The sequence below is a fragment of the Cervus elaphus genome, chromosome 30 (assembly GCF_910594005.1).
Source record: "Cervus elaphus chromosome 30, mCerEla1.1, whole genome shotgun sequence".
NCBI classification, from domain to species: Eukaryota; Metazoa; Chordata; class Mammalia; order Artiodactyla; family Cervidae; genus Cervus; species Cervus elaphus.
Window position 1 is genome coordinate 65,680,723 of NC_057844.1, and position 12,781 is coordinate 65,693,503.

The 12,781-nt window shown below is 45.3% G+C and overlaps 1 protein-coding gene across 1 annotated transcript in view; it reads left to right on the forward strand.

Moving 5' to 3' along the window:
* Window positions 1-277: 277 nt before the first annotated feature.
* GPC6 (glypican 6) overlaps window positions 278-12,781 on the forward strand; it is a 1,191,916-nt gene continuing 1,179,412 nt past the window's right edge. Inside the window, exon 1 of the mRNA XM_043892444.1 lies at window positions 278-1,101. Within this exon, the coding sequence (XP_043748379.1) occupies window positions 942-1,101 (160 nt within the window). The 5' untranslated portion in view covers window positions 278-941. The remainder of the gene's footprint in view (window positions 1,102-12,781) is intronic.

Below are 12,781 nucleotides of genomic sequence, written 5' to 3' on the forward strand. Positions count from 1 at the left end.
GCAACAATTGGCATTGCGTTGTCCTTTACAGGCACAAAAATATAGTTTAATAACGTAAGTTAATGACTTAAAAATACTTTGTCTTCCTAGATGACTTCGTTATGGCATTTAAAAGTAGCATTTCGGATGAGAACGAAGGATGTGCAGCCAATGAAGAAAAGAGGAACGCTTCCCTTTTATCCCCCTTCTGCTGCCGATTAGAAATAAATCCAGTCCAGGTTTTGCCTTCGACTCTGCCTCTGAATTTCGGCAGTGCAATGTGTAGCACGTTTCTCTCCCTCCCCTCCTTTCTCCTTCCCTCTAGCCTCCCAGCGTCTGTCTCCAGGATTTCTCTCTTCCTATTTCAGGAGGACTCTCACAGGCTCCCTCAGCCTGTGCGAAGCTGAGGTTTCCCCTGGATCTCGTATATCCCCAACACATACCTCCACGCACACACGTCCCCGAGAACCCCGCGCTCACACCGACACACACTCGCGCGCGCACACCCTCGCGGTCGCCTGTCCATCTCCCTCCCGGGAGAGCCGGCGCGCGTCTCCACCTTCGCCGCACACTCCCGCTCGCCGAGCTCGCAGCGCGCTAGGATTCTTGCGGCTCGGAAGTCGGATCGCAGCGCTCAACCCCTATGGTGGTTTTTGGAAACATTTCTTTTCCTCCTTTTCCTCGTTTTTATTGCACCGTTTTCGGTCTGGGGAACTAGAGGCGCGAGGCGGCTGCTTTCCCAGCCAGCCCCGGTTGGCTTTGCCATCCTCCATCAGGCTTATAAAAGTTTGCTGAGCGCAGTCCAGAGGGCTGCGCGGCTCGTCCCCTCGGCTGGCGGAAGGGGGTGACGCTGGGCAGCTGCGAGGAGCGCGCCGCCGGCTCTGGCGGGCTTTCGGCTGGAGGGGCAAGGTGAAGAGCGCACGGGTCCCGGGGTTCACGGAGCTGGATTTGCATGTTGCACCATGCCTTCTTGGATCGGGGCTGTGATTCTTCCCCTCTCCGGGCTGCTGCTGTCTCTCCCGGCCCGGGCGGAGGTGAAGGCTCGGAGCTGCGGCGAGGTCCGCCAGGCGTACGGTGCCAAGGGATTCAGCCTGGCGGACATCCCCTACCAGGAGATCGCAGGTAAGCGCGGGCGCGCGGCCCGGGCCGGCTGCAGCCCTCGGCGGCCGCCCGTCCCCCGGGCGGCCGGAAGCCCTCCGCCTTCCCCCTGTTGCTGAGTTGTGGTGTTCACTTTCTGCCGGGGGCTCCCCGGGCCGCCGCGCCTCCGTGCCGGGCGGCGGATGCTCTGGGCGGCTTCTCCCGAGGAGGGGGGGAAGGTGTGCGTCTCCGGCTGCCTCATTGTGTGTGCACACGCGGGAGCGCCCTCCTTCCCTCCCTCCCTCCTGCGCTCGGCTCCCGCGCCCTCGCGCTCCTCTTCGTCGCTGGCCCTGGCCGAGCGGGCCGGGGAGCCCGGGACCCCCGGGGGCGGCCGCGGCGCGAGGGCCGCACGCCGAGTCGGGCGCCCACCCTGCGCCGCTCGCTCAGGCAAACTTGGAAGAACTGCGGCCGCAGTTTGCCCAGCGCCACCGTCAGAGTGGCGCCTTCTCCGCTCCCGCCCTCGCGCCGGCGGGGGCGGTGGAGAGACGCGGAGGGCTCCCCGGCCCCTCGCTCCTGCCCTCCGGGGAGGCAGAGCGCCTGGCGCCCGGGCCGAGGGTGGGCGGGCGAGCGGGGCTGGGGGTAGGGGACACCCCCCACCCCTTCCACCCGGGGACTCGGCCTCCGACGTCGGCGGTTCCGGGCGGCTCTGGGGAGTTCGCGGGCTGCCCGTTTCAGATTTGGGGCGGGCTTTGCCGTTCCGGCTCCTCAGGGCTCCCCCGATCGCGGTTGGTCACTCGCGGTCCGGGGGACAGCTCTGCCGCCCCGCGCGGCGCCCCGTCCGGAGCGCGGCCTCGTCCGCCCGCTCCGGGGAGCTGAGTCAACTTCAGCGGGTGGCTCGCTAGCGGATGCGTCCCGGGGGTCCCCTCGGACCCCGCGTCCCCCGGCCACGGGTGTTCCTCCCTCGAGAGCCCCCAACCCCCGGGCCGGGCGCCGGCGCGTGGGGAGCGCTCGGTCTCCGACCACTTGCGTGGTCGCTTGGGTGCATGTTTTCCGGCTCTTAGTTCCAACCGAACCCGAGCTTCTCGGGGGCTCAGTGAATGAAACGTGTCGGGGAGAGGTAATCCCCTGGCTGCGGGAGCGCGGAGCTGAGAGAGACAGCGAGGGGCCAGGGGATGCTGTGAGGGCGCGGGCTGCTCAAACCCGGCAGCCGAAGTCCTCCGTGACCCTCAGATGGTCGAATCAGAACCCTGGATTTCCACCAGCCTCTCTGCGTTTTGCCCAGGAGCTGGTCTCTACTGTGTGAAAAGCATTTTGCATACGTAGTGGGATTGCCGTTTTATGGTTGATGCACAAACTCTACAAGTGAGGGTTTTTACTTATCCCGGAATGAGCACGTTTCTAGAAATGTAGGCACTGAAAACAAAAAACAAAAAAACACAGCTTATACATCACGCCAACAGCGCGGAGCATTATATACAGGGAGAGGTTTTCAATTTCGAGCCAGACGTAGGCAGCCTCTGGTGAGTCGGAGGCGGAACCTGTGGTGAATTATAAGACCACTTTTCTCTCTCTGTCACTTCATCTCGCTTTTCCAGAGCTCCTTAATTTGTTAATCAATGCGTAGAGAGCGACTGCCCCCACAGATCCTTAAGTTTCTTAACTCTCCTTCCCCTTTGTCTACTGCTATTTCATTCTTTTTAATTAATTGATAAGGATCAGCTTTGCCCTTTTTCCCCCTCTCCCAGTCTCAGGGAATTCAACTTTTTAAAGGTTTAGAGTATGGATCACTTTTTTCTGGGAACTTTTTCTCCTCTAATCTGGGTTTTTTCAAACTATGTCTTTTAAACACACAGATATTTCCCAACGTGATTTCAGAAAAGGTATCTCCAAGAAGAAAATAGTTAAGTATTTTTAAATTGCTTCTGTATTATTTAATGAATAGTGGGGCTTTCAGGAGACTACAGGTCTTTACAACAATGCAAATCTCCTTAATATCAAAGGGAAGGTTTTCAGTGTATATGATTTCTGTAGGCACCATTGACTTTCCTGAAACATTCCCAGTGGTTGAAATAAATCCTTTAGTAGATTTTTAGCTACAAGTTTTTTCCCCCTTTTCCATCCCCCCTTTGACAATTACAGGGCTTGTTAATTAGCTATGAATTTCTAAAATGTGTGCACTTTCTGTTAAATTCTCTTTCTAGGACTGAGGGGACTGTTGACTTTGCATAAAGCTTCTGACTTTTGGTACCCTTTGAAATACTCAAGCATAGGTCATTGGGGGGTCAGAGGCACATCTGATAGGAAAAACAAATGAAATGAAAGGTACCTGTGTATTAAGGATCAACGTTTTTTCAAGGTAAACTTTACTCAATGCTACCCATTGCTGTTGGAAGAATCATTTGTGTCCTGTTATTAAATGAACCCACTTTTCTTCTCCTCCCTAGTTCCTGATATTATTTACTTTTAATTATCTAGTATATGGTGGTTATCCTTCCCTTCAACTCCTTCTTAGCCTTTGCCTTGTTTGGACTTTTAATGGGTTGCTTGAGAAACGGCATGTGCTGTTATTCTGCCAGGGAACATGAATTTAAAGGAACTGCTGTTCAGATTTCAGGTTCATGAGAGCTGTTTCTAATTGAAAGATATTTGCAGGTAGCTTGCCTGGTAAAATAACTGAGAAGTAATGAGGACTTTATGTCTCATCATGACATTATTAAAGTTTTACTCAGAACTCACAATTGTGAAATAGCGTTGCCCTTTTCTATTCTAGGATAAAAGGGAATTCTTCAAACTCAACAGATGAGGGGCTGTGATGGGTCATATATAAAGTTTGACTCTCAGAGAGTGGTTGGGAAAGAGGAGGCCTTCAAGGGGCAGCTTGTACCATTAATCTTCACTCAGCCCTGATTTTAAGCCATCCCAGGCAGATCAGATAGACTATCTGTCCTTGTTTGAAAGACCTCCAAAGGAGTAGACTCTTGAGCCCCTCTCAGCAATCCATTCTGATACTTAGTAATTTTTGTGGTATCCAAACGTTTCCAGATATCTAGTCAAAAACCTTCAAAGCATGCTTGCTTATTTTCTCTTGTTCTGTCTTCTGGGAAGATATTGAGCCATGTATCATCGGCTTCTTTGTTAGGACTGTTATTCTGATCAAAGGTCAGTGCGAAACATGCTGGTTTTTCTTCCAGCACCAGTAATGTTATCTTGTTTTCCCATCCAAGTCATACTGATGGCTCCAAACTTGTAAAGGAACTCACAGCTGAGAAGAGCATCTGCTTAAAAGGCTGGGCAATTCAGGGGATGTTGTTTTATGCTTATGGAGCCTCTGTTTTATGCTTTGAGCCTTTTTGGAGTCATTAATTATAATATGCATGTGTTGCTGACTAGTGGTAATTTATTGGCTCATGTTAATGTTTTTCATTTATCTAATGTAACTTTACTTAACAGTCCCTTATGTAGAAATTACTGTGTCCAGCACCTATGTGACAGTATTACCCACTTTAAAAACATTAAACATTGTCTGATTGACTTTTTCTAATAACTTAGATACTGTCATTATCCCCATTTTAAAGATAAAAAGACTGAGCAACAGATAATTAACTTGCCTGAGGATGACTCAGCTACAAAGTGAGGAGCCTAGAATTCAAATGCAGGCACTCTGACCCCAGGCACTGGAGTCCATACACTTCATCTTGCCCACTGCCATGCTGTATTTGTTGAATGAATGCATGTAAAATCAGTTCTGTTCTCATCTAATACCTATATAGCCTGGTATTCTCAATCACCATATGCATTCACTCACAGTTCAAGCTGAGAATTTTTCTATTTACTTGCAACATCTACAATTTTTCAGACTCACTGTGAATTTGGGTTTTATGTTCTCTGGAATTGGCTATGCTTCCACCACTAAATTTTCTGTGTATTTGTGCATTTTCCTAATCGTTGTATAGATGTGGCTTTATAAGAGATAAAAAGTAAAAACGTGTGTTTTTTTCAATATATGGGTCTAGTTTCTGAATATTGGGTTAGTCCAAAAAAACTTACTATAGGAAATTATCATGAGGGTTAGAAGGAGGAGGGAAGTTTATCTCCAAAAATTAGGGGGGAAAAATATAACTAATGCTGTTCTCAATAACTTACTCTGCCAACTTTTTCCTATGAGTCAGGCTATAGCTCAATATTAAGAAAGCATAAAATTCTCTCCTGCCTTTTTGATATCAGTTTATCTCAAAAAAATGTAAATCTATCTCAAAAATCTAAAGTAAAAAAAAAAGAGAACATTCTCTAATATTCCAGGGATATACTAGTGATTGTTTTAGTCTTTGTTTATCATTTTCAAATCTCAGAATATGTAATGCTTCATCTTACCTGGCCTGGGTCCAGCAGTTCCTTCCTTTTTTTGGTGGGCTTCCCAGGGAATAAGCCTGCCCTTCCTCTGCTCCCCAGCAAACCAACTTCTTTAATAAATTTGCTGTTAACCCAACTCTTTTTTCAATTTACATGTAGATATCACATTAATGTAAATGAAAAAACAGTGTTTGAAAGTCTTACTCTTTAAATCTCCTAGTTAGGGATGAATAATTTAATTTCCATTTAACCGCCTTCTTCACAGAGTTCTGATTTCCTAGCGCTCTGTTTCGTTAGATGATGTCTTTAAGATCCTTTCGAAGAACAGTGTGAGGTATAAACGAATTAGTGGAACTTCAAATGGTTTTTTTATGATTTGTCAAGTCACTAGATTACGGAAAGATTCACATTAATTCCAGGTATCAAAGCAATCTAAAATCTGGGCTATTAGGAGTACCACTTGTTAGACTTTTGATTTGGGAATTAATTTTAGAATGATCCTTGCAAACAGAGTTCTCTTAGCTGATTTAATTAGAAGATGATATGTCATCACTGAGAATAGGAGTTCATTTGAGTTGACTGATACACTTTTTTACATAAAACTCACATCTTTTAACTGTGCCACGTCGTAATAGCTTGTGAGCAGAAATGTAGGCCACTATCAAAAGTGGTTTAAAATGTACAGTGAGATGTTCTTTAGAATATTGTAGTATAAGCATTGCATTATAATTTATGTGAGAGGGTGACCACTGTTCTTTTGCAGTTATGCGTATTATGAACATTTAACAGAATATAAAATTATTGAGTCTTTTTAAACCAAAGTGACATACCATTCAGTCACAAGATTTTTATAGAAATATGGTTTTAGGATAAAAACTCTAGTAAAGGAATTATTAATAAAATAATTCAGTAGCTTAATCTTTCAGACTCACAAAAGTAAAATCATAAATAAGGCTGTTTTTTTTCCTCCTTAATTCATATCTCTCAGAAGGCCAGCAAGGTGACTTAGAATTGTCTTGCCTGTATAAACAGGAAAAATTACCATTTCAAACTGGTGCTTATATCATTTTGCAGACCAAATTCTGCTCTTTTAAATTCTTAAGCTGGTGCATAATGAGACTTTAAATAGTTTCATAGTTTTCTCCAGTATTATTCAGTTTTTAGTGATTTACATGACAGTGTATGATAGTGTAGTTTACTCTTTGGGATGGCGTGTTTGTAAATAAAGGATTTCATAGTACTAATTCTTTGGTGAAGGTTTAAAAACTCTAATAATCCTGGATGGACATATTTAAGAGTTTTGAATGTTCCAGGATGAAAAATATTTTTAGACAAATGCAGTTAGTAACAAAGAAAAATAGAAATTTGACTCCACATTTACAGATTATCCAGGCTATAGATTACTATTACAACCTATTCTTCATCTCTTTTAGGCATTTGTTTTGCATTTCTCTAATACTAGTTCTTGTTTACCTACTATGTGTAAGTCACTGTGTGTGCTGGCTGTAGGGCACCAGGGAATTTTAATCCCAGCAGGGAAGCAGAAATTCAGGGCACCTTTAGCAGTGAATGGGCGAGATGAGCACGCAGCACTGGGGTACCTGACTCTGGGAAAGTGTTTAATAGGATCCTGTCCTCTGATCACAGGGTTATGGAAATGCCTCCTTGAGGAAGACTGATGGGCTCTGAAGCCAGAATAGAGAGTCAGAGGGAGGAGGGGGCCGAGGGAACACACGTTGCCTGTGTGGTAAGAAGGCCCCGAACCCAGGGAAACAGCCATTGAAGGGGCAAAGGGTACGAGAGCCTTGGGAGAAGAGCCTGAAGGAGTCAGTGTCAGTCGCTCTGTCGTGTCCGACTCTTGGCGACCCCGCGGTTCTGGCCCACCAGTCTCCTCTGTACGTGGAATTCTCCAGGCAAGAATACAGTGGGTTGCTATGCCCTACTCCGGGGGATCTTCCCGACCCAGGGGTTGAACCTGCATCTCCTGCATTGGCAGGTGGATTCTTTACTGTCTGAGCCCCCAGGGAAGCCCAGGACTGGCTTGATGACTTGTGATCCAAGGTGGCCCAAGCACATTGACCAAACGTGATTTACTTTTTTGCTGCAGACACGGACCCTTAGTACTAAAGCCTGTTGGCTAAAGTCAACTGTTTGTAGCTCAAAGAAGCAGATTTTTAACTATTTAGAACCTCCCTATTTTGTGTACCCTGGGCCTATAAAAGACTCTTAAGTGGCTGTGCCCTTAACACCCTGTGGCTGAGAACCGTTGCCCAGAGACCTCATTCCCCTTGCCTGGCAGGATCTTTCAGTCCTTCCTCTTCCTTGCAGGGGACTCTCTGGTGCCTCTGGAAAGTGCTAAGCTCTGAGGGACTTCTCCTATGGCAGCCTGTCCAAGTGCCTCCCAAATAAAGCTTGTTCTGTCTGCTTGGCCCTGTCTCCTTCCTTGACCAGCCTTGTAATCTGTCCAACTCACTACAGTGAATATGGCCTTTAACCCAGAGCAGTGAGAAGCTGTTGAAGAAGTGTTTTAATCAGAAGGGGACATGGTTTTGAGTGTTAGTTTGGTTGCTTTGTAGAACACTGATTGGGGAGAGCCAAAGGCAGATACAGGAAGAGAAGAGATGTTAACATGACTCAGGGTGGTGACTGTGGGAGTGGCAGGAAGTAAAGGGCTCGAGACATATTTAGGAAGTAAAATTGAAACCACCCAAACCATCAATCAGTCCATTTATTGAGCATCTACTGTGTGTCTGACAGTGAATAAGTACTGGGGTGTATGTGTGTGTGTGTGTGTGTGTGTGAAATAGAGATTGAAAGAGAGAATCATGTGTCCCAGAAATGTTTATCAAATTAACAAGGTTATATAAATACTTTGACACAGGTCATGTGTACTTTTTAGTGGCAACAGAATATCATGAAACCAGCAGAGGACTATTAGGAGTTTTAGGGTCACCAAGAGAAAAAGATTTCCCAAACAGAGCTGTGTCATTAACTCTCAGAAAGTATAGAATTATCAAAATATATGTCATCAGCTGTGCTCATTTTGAAATTCAAGTAAAAAATGTATGTTTTTTATACAGTGTACAATGTAAAAAAATATATTTTTAAAATTTTCACTGAGATGAAGAATGAGTTTCCCTGGTGACTCAGAGGTAAAGAATCTGCCTGCAATGCAGGAGACCCGGGTTTGATCCCTGGGTTGGGAAGATTCCCTGGAGGAAGGCATAGCAACCCACTCTAATGCTCTTGCCTAGAGAATCCCCATGGACAGAGGAGCTTGGCAGGCTGCAGTCCATAGGGTTACACAGAGTCAGACATGATTGAAGTGAATAAGCAGCAGCAGCAAGGTGAAGACTATATTAAATTATTACAGGGGACATATGTACACCTATGGCTGATTCATGTTGATATTTGACAGAAAACAACAAAATTCTGTAAAGCGATTCTCTTTCAATTAAAAAATAAATACATTTATTAAAAAAAAAATGGTTACTTCATTGCCCAAGGTGTGTCTATGGCTAAAGTGCCAAATTACGTGACTGACTGTAATGATAAGAATCATATTAGGAAGAGATTTCTTTGACCTTGCTGAAAGGAGGAGGTAAAATTTTATTGGGAGTGTTTTAGTCAGGGTTCACCAGAGGAACAGAACCAAGAATATATATCTCATATGTAAATATATGGGAGACTTATTAGATAGATAGATAGTTAGGGATATAGAAGAGGAGATTTATTATAGGAGTAGGCTCACGTAGTTACACAGGCGAAGTCCCACAGTGTACTCTCTGCAAACTGACTACCTGTGAAAGCAGGTGGGATAGGTCAGTCTGAATCAAAAGGGAGCTCTGATGTCCATGGGCAGGAATATGTGGGCATCCTAGCTCAAGAAGAGAGAGAGGATTTACCATTCCTCTGCCATTTTGTTCCATTTAGGAGATCAAGCGATTGGCTGATGCCTGCCCACATTGGTCACTCAGTCTGCTGAATCAAGTGCTAATCTCTTCCAGAAACACCCTCACAGACACATCCAGAAATGATGTTTTGCCACCTATCTGGGTGTTCCTTAGGCTGGTTGAGTTGACATGTAAAATTTACCATCACAGGAACCTTGAAGAATGGGTCACCTTTGACGGAGGGCCATGAAAGAAGCCATTAATTAGGGTTGGGGTTAACTGGGTGAGCAAAATAAAGCTTGTGGGAGAGTGTCAGAAAGGGGTTGATTAAGAGCTTGTGAGAAGTGATGTTGAACAGGTAGGGTGGGGTTGGAGTTTTGACGGACCTTGGGTGTCCTTGGCTTTATACAGCAGAAAGTCGATGATCATCTGAGAGTCAAGGCAGTGAAGGGACATGACGAGAGTATTGTTTTAGGTCGGGCAAGCACCATAAGCAGGATGGAATAGAGAGGGGTCATGAAGAGTTCGGAGATGGAGGGAGGACAGCTGGGGAGCGGTTTTCGGTACTAACACATGAGCAGCTGAGGGCACAGATGAAGATAAGAGGCAGAGAAAAGGGTGAATGATGTCATCAGAGAAAGAAGAGGTAAAATTAAAAAAAAAAAAAACCAAACCTTTAAAAACTGCTCTGCTACTTAGAAGTTCCCCGAAAAAGGTTTAAAGAGGACAAGCCGTTGAAACTCTTGCCTGAAAGAATCTGTGTCACTTAAGATACTTTTGGCTTCAGGTCACAGAAAATCCTGACTCAACTGGTTCACACAACCAAGGAGAGCCATTCTTTTACATGCAAAGAAGTCTCAACATAGAGCAGTTCTAGGGCGGGAAGGTGGAAAGTGAACAGTATGACCCACTCTCAGGTTCTCCCCATCTTTTGACCCTTCTGTCCTCAGTCCGTCCATCATCCACATCAGCTACATGAGGAAAACCAAGAAGGCTGCTGGAGTACCAAGAAGCAAAGCCTCATTACAATGCGCTGAGTCACACCGAGGGACCATTCCTTCCCACGCGCATCTCTACATTGATGAGGCAGTCTGCCCTCGGAAGTCCCCCAGTGTATCTACCCACCCTTCTCATTCCACAATTGCTTCCTATGCCCATGCTTGGAAGAGAAAGGAAAAGGACTGTGGCTGTTGATCTGAACTTGTTGTTTAGTTGCTCAGTCGTGTCCAACCCTTTGTGACCCCATAGACTGTAGCCCACCCGTCTCCTCTGTTCATGGGATTCTCCAGGCAAGAATACTGGAGTCCTTTGCCATTTCCTCCTCCAGGGGATCTTCCCAACTCAGGGATCAAACCCAAGTCTTCTGCATTGGCAGGCGGATTCTTTACCACTAGCACCACCTGGGAAGCCCAAATAAAGAAATAAAACTAAACTTGAGTCATTGATTATTTTGTATTAATAGTACAAAAGGAGTGATAGATATTACATGGCTCTTCATGTGATGAAATTGTTAGTATAAAACACCATTTGTAAAATGGTCTTGTCAAAAGATTGAACACGTACTCCTCAATGTTCATAACAGCACTGTTTCTAATAGCTAAGACATGGAAGCAACCTAAATGCCCATCAACAGAGAAATGGATAAAGAAGATATATATAATGGAATATTACTGTATACCTGCTTGGAAGAGAAAGGGAAAGGGCTGTGGCTGTTGATCTGAGCTAGTCACGGATATACAGTAAGAGGGCTGATAGCCTTTTGCATTTTCATGGCCACTAAATTGGTTACTTAATCTTTATAATCTTAATAAGAATCCCGAGGAGTTGAGGGGTAATGGTGAAACTGAGAGGGATGACTTAGACTATCTGAATTAAGTAAATATTTGGCATTCTTGCTTTAGACTCATTTCTCAACGCTGGCCAGTGGCAAACTAATGCATGTACAATGATTGGCTGTCTAGAGGGTAGTGTGTGGGGAGACCTGATTTGTAGCATTTGCCAATTTTTGTGGTTTACATGTTCCCACCATGGCCAATTTCGAGCCACTAACAGATTAACAACCAGCTCACAAAATTCCAGAAAATTTAACAACTGGCTCTTTTGAGTTGTTGGAAGGAACCAGGGCTTATCCTGGAATCATATGACATATTAAAAAAAAAAAAGAAACCTACAATTGGGCTTCATCTTCAGGTATTCTGACTTAAGGGGTCTGGGAAGGTAGTCTCCCTCCCTTCCTCCCTCCTTCTCCTTTTTAAAATTTCCCAAGGAATTCAGATGTGCATGTGGGGAGGAGAGCCAGTGATCTGGAGCAGTTCTTCATACACATTGTCATGAGTCAGATCACTGGAGGACTTGCGAAGCTCAAATGCCTGGGCCCTACCCCCCAAGTTTCTGATTCAGTAGTTCCGGAACAGGGCCTGGAATTTACATCTTTAGCAAGTTCCCGGGTGATGTTGATACTGTCGATATTGTCGGTCCAGGCACCATCTTTTGAGGAGTGTGGGAGCCACACTCTGAGTGCATTCAGCGTGGTTTTAAACACACTTTGTTGTATTTTTTTTGGTCAGGGTAGCCAGTTCGATTTGGGCAATGATTTTGCATTGTTTTTCACCTTGATCTTGGGTAAGAACCTCCACCCAGAAAGCGTCTCTGCTCCAAATTGCACACACACCCTATTTCCTCTGCCTTCTTCCAGATGTCTGTATTGGCCACTAGGGGGACCAACGGAAAGCGAGTGGCTGGATTAGTTCAAACCTTAATTACCTGTGCCTGGAGCAGACTGGGTCCCACCCAGCTGACTGAGGCGTTTCTGCTTGAGTAAAAGAAAAGCACAACATTGCTTGAAAGGGAAACCGGGAAAGGACAATTTAAGTTTCTTTCGCAGTAGCATCCGTATTACTCTTTGCTAATATGGTTGGCTTTCTGTGAGTAGAAGGACACATTTTGGGGTCCTTTTTAGAAGGTATCTCTGGTCAAGAGTGATTCCAGCCCCAGCTCTCCGTCTCCGAGCTGCTTTTTCTGTGCAGATTTAGCCATTTGTTCCTGACTTCCAGATACAAGGAGACTACATTAGAGCTGGTCACTCTTCATTTTATACGCATTTAATTAAAGATGTAGCATAATGCATTCTGGGCATGCACACCTGTGTCCTGTAGGCTTTATCGGCTAGTGTGTTTGCTTCTTATTATGTCTCGGATTTCTTGAGAAATTGACTTTCTCTTTTTGTGTCCTCAGCAGAGCTGAGATTAGCAGAGGCCAGTGCTCCTCTGCTGAATTTCAGGGAGCTAGGGGTGTTTCCATTCAAGGTTGCAGTGGAGTGGAGGCCACTCTGTGAAAAAATCACCCTGAGGTCTTCCAAAAAAGAGATGAGTAACTATCAATTATTATTTTCTTAATGGGTCAGAATAGTGCAAAGTCAATAGCACTTTTGCAATGAACTTGAAAAAAAGCCACCATGCTTTTGGCTACTATAGATGTTTGTA